A 7,419-nucleotide genomic window follows, 5' to 3' on the forward strand; every position below is an offset into this window, starting at 1 on the left:
TCAAAATAGAGAAAAAATACACAGCACCCTCCAGCCATTCAATAGTTCTGTGTGTGTGTGTTTAGTCTAAAATGCCAAGTGGACACTTGAAAGGTTTGGTTTGGCACAAACATGCTTAACAAAAGAAAAGCATGTCTTAAAACTGTAGAGAGAGACCTAAATGACATGAGGTGACCTAGCATTTCACACATATCACATTTTCTCCTGTTATTTATTGTCATGTCATGTGGAACCTGTTATGCACACAACAAATGGTGTACTGCAGATAATCGTCTTCTTAACAAGTCATTTTTATTCATTTTTGAGTCCTAAAAAGAGCTGATAGGGTGAGGATACGCTATTGGAAAGCCTGTTTCTATACAAAACAACTTGTTTCATGTATTTACTAAACATATGTATGTCAGTATGTTGAGTTACATAAGAGAATCCAAAAAAGAGTTTCATAAATATCTCCCTCTGTTTTCACTGTCAGAAGTTAACTGCTGTATGATGAGAGGAATTTCATTGTCACAGATCATGAAGATGCAGCATTCTTGATCAGGCTGTTGCCATTTCTCAACCTGGGAAATGTCACTGCCATTAAGTTAAAAGGTTAACAGGACCCTTAGCATCCACACACACACACACACACACACACACATACACACCACTGTGTAAAAGATCATTCATCATTGTTAAAGCCTGCTTAGTTGTTCTTGCCTTTACTTGGCGGCACTGTGAGTCTTTCTTCTGTTTTGTCCTCGTTCTAGCGTCCTGCTCATCATTTTGTTGAATGAAATTTTGCATCGACGTTGTGCCGTTGTGTCTGTAACTGTTCTTGTTTGCCAGTCTGTCAGGAAAACAGGGTTACAATCTCAATGGGAGTTTAAGATGGTGTGTTTAACTGTGCTCTCAGATAGCAGTCGTCCACACTGCTGCATGGTGTCTTGCAGTGCCATCAGAGGAGGGATCAGCACAAATGGGTGCTATGTGTACGCCAGTGAAACCCGATCTTGAGTAATTGTCAGGATAAGACGAGGGATTGACCTCTGACATGAACCATATTTTCTGAAACAACACAAACTTGAGCTGCCTTTGAAATAGCCTCTCCGCCAGGACTGGAGTGGCCCTTGAGGAAGCTGGTCATCAGCTTTTTAGTGTAACTAAACAAAGCCTGTGGTAATTTCATTAGCTCACTCTTACATTTTCAGCCAGCAGATAGCTGGTACCCTCTGCTGGCTCTGACATCACATGCCAGCAATGTGAGCTCATCTGGGAAGGACCAGGATGCTCCACACTGACCCATAAAGGAGGGCTTCTTTGTATTAAAATCACTGTTTTACATTTAATAGAATATACTCCCCCTTCTAGCCATTTATTAAAGCACTTAATAAATCAATTTAAAACTTCTGTTGCCGGCTTTTTACTGTTGGACCTCAAAGCAGATGTGGTCATCATGTTTTGCAAGCAAGCATCCAAGACCGTTTTGTTCAGTGTATTCAGGGCTGATTCGTGGAAAACGTTACATATTCATGCAGCATGTCATAACTTATTTCTTTTTTATTCAAAGCTCTTGTCAAATAACCAAACACACAACATCTCTCCTCCCGCAGTATTACCATCCCTCGATCCGTCCAGACATGGTGTGTTTGTGTCTCTGGTGTTGTGACAGCTCGGCTCCTGCAGCGTTCAGCTTACATTCCTTTCATCCCAGATCCCCCAGGGGTCGGCCCCACCTCTCCCAATCGCTGCCCCAGCGTGAGGGAATCAGACAGATGCAGGATCTGGCAGATGGTAGGCAAGTCCATGGTCAAATGACATCCACGTCACGCATGCTGTACAGACCGCCGACTATTAGCACTGAACGACAGAATGAATCAATTCTCATCAGAGGTCCTGTTTGCTCCAGCAGTGGAGAAAACTATGTGGACGCCTCAGCTATCAGTGTTGAAGCTGTGGGGTAATTGAATTTGGATCAAAGACATTCATGTCTTTCAGAAAGGTCTAGAGGGCTGCTCAGTTTTTAGTAATAACAAAAACGCCTCCAGTGTTGACCTCCACTGCCCCCTTCCACCTTCCTCCCCCCAAACGAAAATCCCTGCTTTGAAGGACTCAAGTCAGTGCGGTCCACTCAGCCTGATAGATGGGATTTCTCAACCTGTAACACATTCCTCCTGCACATTAGAACATCACTGCTTTTTCAAATCATACATATAAAGGTCAAACATTTCTCACTTTAACAACACTGGTTAAAAGACTTGTGACTGACATTGGTTAAGGCTTCAAAATAACTGGCAGGAAATTAAATTAAGTTGCTTTAAAAAATAAAGAACATTTAACACACAACATATATGCCTGAATCTCATTCATTGGGCACATTATGAGATTCTTCATATACAAGTTGAGGCTGTCTGTTCTGATGTTAAAGAAACACATTTATGGGCCATATGTTTGAGAAGCCTGTCCAAGCCTTTCCTCCAATGAAGTTTATTGAAAGGAAAAGGTCAGGGCCATGGTCCGTCATTGCAGACAGTATTGCAGGCATATAAATGTTTTGACAGAATAATACAGTATGTTGAATGGGTGCTGTGAGATGTCTGTATGTGCTTGTAAATACTGGTGGAATGGTGCCCCCTTGTGTTTGGAATATTAAAAGCTGCTCTTAAATGCTTTCAAACCTACCACAGAGTCTTTGATATGAAAAATTAAAACAGCAACCAGCAAATGATCAACATTTGAAAATATTCTCCCTCGTTAATTAACGCCTTCGTATTTACAAAATCTCTGGAGCGTAATCCAAGCGTAGTTCAATTAAAGTCACTTCCTCCTTCCAGATTTACGTAGGCGTCCGAAAGTGGAAGAGAACTGCAGAGCTGACCTCTCACACAGTGAGAGAGGAGCGTCTGTTTCTGCGTCTGCATCTGCTGAGGAGGCGGATGTGGATGCAGGGGTCGAGTTACGGCGCTCCAGCGACACATCACTTTTCTGTCCGTTGTGGAGATGTGAGACTGAGCATGAAAGGGCCCCGTTAGCGTGGCCGAGGGGCCCTGCATGTGCTTCCTGATTCCCCTTTCCGAGTCCCTCCAGGTGGGCCTGAAACGTAGAGGTCTGCTGTTCCAGAGAGAGGAAACGCTCCTGCACCTTATCAAACTGCAAAGAGAGACAAGTCTTTAGTTCTGCTGTGTTTCTAAAGCTGTTTGTCTACCAGGAAAAGCATCGTGTACCCGCTCAATGTTGGACTGAAGCAGCAGCTCTGGCCAGACGGACTCACTGCTGCTGCTCACACTGTTGCTCATATGAGTGTGACTCCAGGTTAACTCCTGCGGAACGAGGCAGAGGGGATTTCTGAGTGAAGACAGCAGTAAATGAAAAGTGGATTTTCATTGCATGAGGAGAACCTTACCTGCAGTAGTTGTGTGCTGTCCTTCAGATGAGCCTGGCAGCACTGGAGTCTTTTCCTGTGGTGACCCAAGACCGCAAACAATGTCTTTGCCAAACGGATGAGAGCATCACAAACCACACTCAAGAGCAAAGACAAATGTTCATGCAATCAAAAAGATTCATGGCTCTTAAAAGTGTCAACCATCATCATTGCAGACAAACCTGGCAAAAACACATTTCCAGCTGTGACTTAAAAGTTGTAAAAGTCATTTAGATTGACTGAAATCTAAATTAAAACTAATCCAACACTATAACACCAGAACCACAGGACTGCAGACCTTCACACCTGCCTACCTCTGCGTCAGTCCGGGCCGAGGCCACATCTCTGTGGCCTTGACTCCCCTCTTTGGTGAGCGTGACCCCAGTGTGCAGCTCCTCCAGCTGAGCCCAGAGGCCGTCCAAGCCCTCCAGCATGCCCTTCACACTGGCTTCAAAATCCCCCTGCACCTGGATGAGTCTATGCAGTGATCCCATCCTGTCAGAGAGGAGTGTCTGATGTTAATCCAACTGAATAAATTTTCCAAGAAAGCGGGCATGTACACTAGATGCTGAACTCACCTCTGCTGCAGGTAGCTGCAGATGAGCTTCACTTTGTCCAACAGTACAGAGTCTCTGTGTGTCTCCAGTGTTGCCTCTGACCCAACATCAGCCTTCTCAAGTGTGTGAGACACTGACTACAGTTAAAAAGAGAGGATTTGCTTTACTTTTGTGCATTTGTTTGCAAAAGGTACTTTAGACTACTTCTATAAAATGTTTGCAGCATGTGGCTGTCCAGCACTTGGGATGAATACATCCACCGAAAGTCATATGTTCATTTACTTGAGCATAATGCTGTCATATAAAAACTTTAAGAATGAAGATGAAGTGTGCAGGAATCTACTTATTGCATTTTATATCCACTTTGCACTGACACATCTGTTCTACACATGTAACTGTCTGAAGACACATTTCCATACAGTTTAAAAATGCCAAAAGTGCATTCTCCAAAGCAAAGCATTCTCGAAAAAAATGAAGGAAACCAAAAAACTGAAGTGATAAACCCCAGCATGAGGTTTAAAAACAATAAATGTGCTTGCAGCACAAACATTGAAAGGAGGAATATGATTTAGACAGAACAACCAGACCAGCCTTTTGATGCTGTGATGCTCACGGCAAAAAAGTTTAGCCTGAGGCTGCTGCTGGAAGGAAAGGCCGTAGTCCTGGCCCAGCATGTCAGCACATTTGTAAGCATTAAGCTCTCAGCAAGTCACAGCTGATTTCAGTCATTAGTCTTTGAGATGTTTCATTATGAACTTCTGTGTTGTTAAGCTAGTTATTTTGACCTCCTGGTGGAGCTAGAATTCAAAAAAGAAAGGGAAGGAATCAGGATCCATCCCCTGTCTGCATCACATTTCTTGGCAATCCATTCAATTCTTCATTCAAGATATAATTTCCTGAAATAATAGTGCTGTATAAAAAGACTAACAGGCTGACTGACTCACTGACACTGACACTAAGGAGACAAAATATTTTAAATTTCCTCCTCTCCTCTGCCAATATGGTTAATTCAGAGTGCAGACAACAGCAGCTCAGTGATGGTGTGTGTTGCCCCAGGGCTAGAGTGTCTGTGTATGCCTGAGTGCAAGGTCTGATCTCTGTAATACCACCAACAAAGTCTGCACTGATCTACATGCAAAGAGTGACTGAAAACACAGGAGATGACAGGCATTGCTGGAGGCTGCCGTGTGGGGTAGAGAGACAGGGTGTTTTGCTTCCTGAAGATGGTTTCCTTCCCCTAACCTCCAGCCTGGAGACGAGTGGCTTTATGTGGTGCACACTGGGGTCCGAGAGGGGCTCCTGGAGCACACACAGCAGCAGGCTGTCGGCCAGGGTGAGGGCCAGAGAAACGCAGTGGCCCGGGCTCCTCGACTGGGGCATCCTGCACATAGTAAGCACACATCAGTGAGTGTGGATATGTTTAAAAAGATTATAATTTCTTTGGGCAATTTGTTAAACTTATGAATAAATAAAATATCAGATTTTTAAATGGACGTCCACAGAAGCTGCTGTGAGGTGTTGAGATACTTGTGGCTCCCTCGGGGTGAGGAAATATCTTATCTGGCAGTGAACACAGCAGTAAATCCGACCCATAGGGTGTTCTCTGTTTGTCTTTGGGCTTCATTGTCTACCTTCTGTCAAAAAATGACAAAATTTGATATCAAATAATAGAGGAAGGACAGTGAAGTCAAGTCTCACCATGAATACTGGTTCCTCCTGTTTTCAGTCACAGCCTCCTGCTGGATCCTCAGTGGAGGCTCCCCCTTGAATTGAAGCAAAGCCACTGAATAAACATAACATCATTAAATAGACCAACACAGCCAAGTGAGATTCAGTTGATGCGGCCGCACTCACCTGCTCCTGTCCTGGCCGCAGGCAGCACTTAAGGGCATGGACACAACCTCCCAGAACCACCCACAGCAAGCACACCGGCAGGAGCCTCCAGCACACATCCGTCAGTACCAGAGAGGCGTGCAGCGGCGCCTCCACCTGGGCCTGGCAGACCGACCACATTACACCTGGTAAAGCGAAACTGTGCCAACTTTTCCAGGGTCGAAGAGTCCTCAGAGTCTGTGACCAAGATGTTTGCTGTGGCTGAGGAACAGCTGGTGTTTGGTTTGAACTGCGGAGTGATGGAGTAACAGAGAAAGATGGACAAAGAGAGGGAGAACAGGTTTACTGGAAATTAAATTGGAAACTATTGGTTTTTAAATGGGAAGGAAAAGGAGTAAAATGGTCATGCAAATAGACATTTAGCTAAGATTAGCAAAAAAAGAAGAAATAAAAGGAGCCTGAATTTTCCTCTTAATTAAGACTTAAGTTAACTAAAATATTTTATAAGCCATATTACTTTCAAATTTACTTAAATCTAACAAGGCATGTTTTTATGACAAAACATGACATGAGATGGAAGTTTCAGATGTTGTTTCAGATTTCTTGTGCATAATCTTTTATACAGTTTGGTGTCTGGAAATTTTAGGACGTTTTAAGGGTTTGAACAATGATTTGCCACACAACATGCTTTTGTAATGTTACTGTCCAGCTGAGTCAAAGAAGTTACTCCAGGTCTTTGAGCACATGTGTTATGGTAAGCAGTTACATATGACCCCCAACGAGTGACATGTTGACAGACTGACGCCTAATGGAGCACAAAAACATTTGCTGTCAACATAGTCTGAGCAGAGAAATGTACCAGGACTATCATTACGCCATATTTCTCCTCTCTGTAGCAGCAGATAATCAGAAACCAGTCTCTCAAAAGCTGATGCAAATGAAAGGCCAGTCGTTGAATGACACACAGGTAAACCTACCTCTGTAGCTCTCGCCTCCTCTCTGTAGGTTCTCCCTCTCCATCCTCCTTCACCTCCTCCGTCTCTCCCTGACCCGTACCGCCTCGACCTTTGGGGTAGGCAACTGTCAACCGAGGCATTGCCGCAACACAGACTCAGACATATTGGTTGAAACTGAGAGCAATTAGTTGAGGAACATACACCTGCTCAATACGTGATTAGTTCTGCAACACGACAAGCTTGTTAAACTGGTTCCACTGGAAGATTTGTTTAATGGTAGTGGCTCTTTCCTTTTCCCACATTCCGTCTTCACAGGAATGTGTTAAACATACTGATCATGATTGTGTGGAGGACAAGCCCTGCTCCACCCAGATACAACTGGAGCAAACAGTCGCTCCTTCTCTTCTGACTCACCATGTCAACAACCTGTTGGAATCTGAAAAGCATTAAATCGATCCTTAACAGAGAGAGATGTACAAATGAAGCACAGCCCATTTTAAATCATTAATTCTCAAACATAACTGAGATGAGCACAGTTTTAAAATGCTGCAGAGCTCCTCTCTGTTGTCTGAAGCCATGCTGCCATCTAGCAGTGAGGATTGGAATAGCATCTGGGCAAATCAAGCTCCAATTGACCTCAAGAAACACAATAAAATTGTTTGGGCAGCGTTCA

At 43.8% G+C, this 7,419-nt stretch overlaps 1 protein-coding gene across 2 annotated transcripts; it reads right to left on the minus strand.

Annotated features, from left to right (window-relative positions):
• Positions 1–1,409: 1,409 nt before the first annotated feature.
• On the minus strand, positions 1,410–6,985 carry si:ch211-151h10.2 (uncharacterized protein LOC567699 homolog). 2 transcript variants are annotated; one of them, XM_041940764.1, is made up of 9 exons: positions 6,768–6,985; positions 5,812–6,079; positions 5,656–5,720; positions 5,200–5,338; positions 3,979–4,094; positions 3,715–3,895; positions 3,383–3,466; positions 3,204–3,299; positions 1,410–3,129 (listed from the first exon to the last, which is right to left on the minus strand). In XM_041940764.1, the coding sequence occupies exons 1-9, from the start codon at positions 6,884–6,886 to the stop codon at positions 2,797–2,799; spliced, it is 1,401 nt and encodes a 466-aa protein (XP_041796698.1). In that variant the 5' UTR covers positions 6,887–6,985; the 3' UTR covers positions 1,410–2,796. The 2 variants fall into 2 exon arrangements, with proteins under 2 accessions (XP_041796698.1, XP_041796699.1); XM_041940765.1 differs by having other exon boundaries at positions 2,990–3,129; positions 3,383–3,437.
• Between the last annotated feature and the right edge of the window lie 434 nt (positions 6,986–7,419).

The sequence above is a fragment of the Chelmon rostratus genome, chromosome 7 (assembly GCF_017976325.1).
Source record: "Chelmon rostratus isolate fCheRos1 chromosome 7, fCheRos1.pri, whole genome shotgun sequence".
NCBI lineage: Eukaryota > Metazoa > Chordata > Actinopteri > Chaetodontiformes > Chaetodontidae > Chelmon > Chelmon rostratus.

Bases quoted from the DNA above. Each gene is read 5' to 3' on its own strand.
- si:ch211-151h10.2 (XM_041940764.1), bottom strand. From the start codon at position 6,886: ATGCCTCGGTTGACAGTTGCCTACCCCAAAGGTCGAGGCGGTACGGGT. The intron at 3,467-3,714 runs GTAGGCAGGTGT...CGTTTGGCAAAG, and splicing joins CGGCCCGGACTGACGCAGAG to ACATTGTTTGCGGTCTTGGG. The intron at 3,130-3,203 runs GTACACGATGCT...CTCTCTTTGCAG, and splicing joins TTCAGTCCAACATTGAGCGG to TTTGATAAGGTGCAGGAGCG.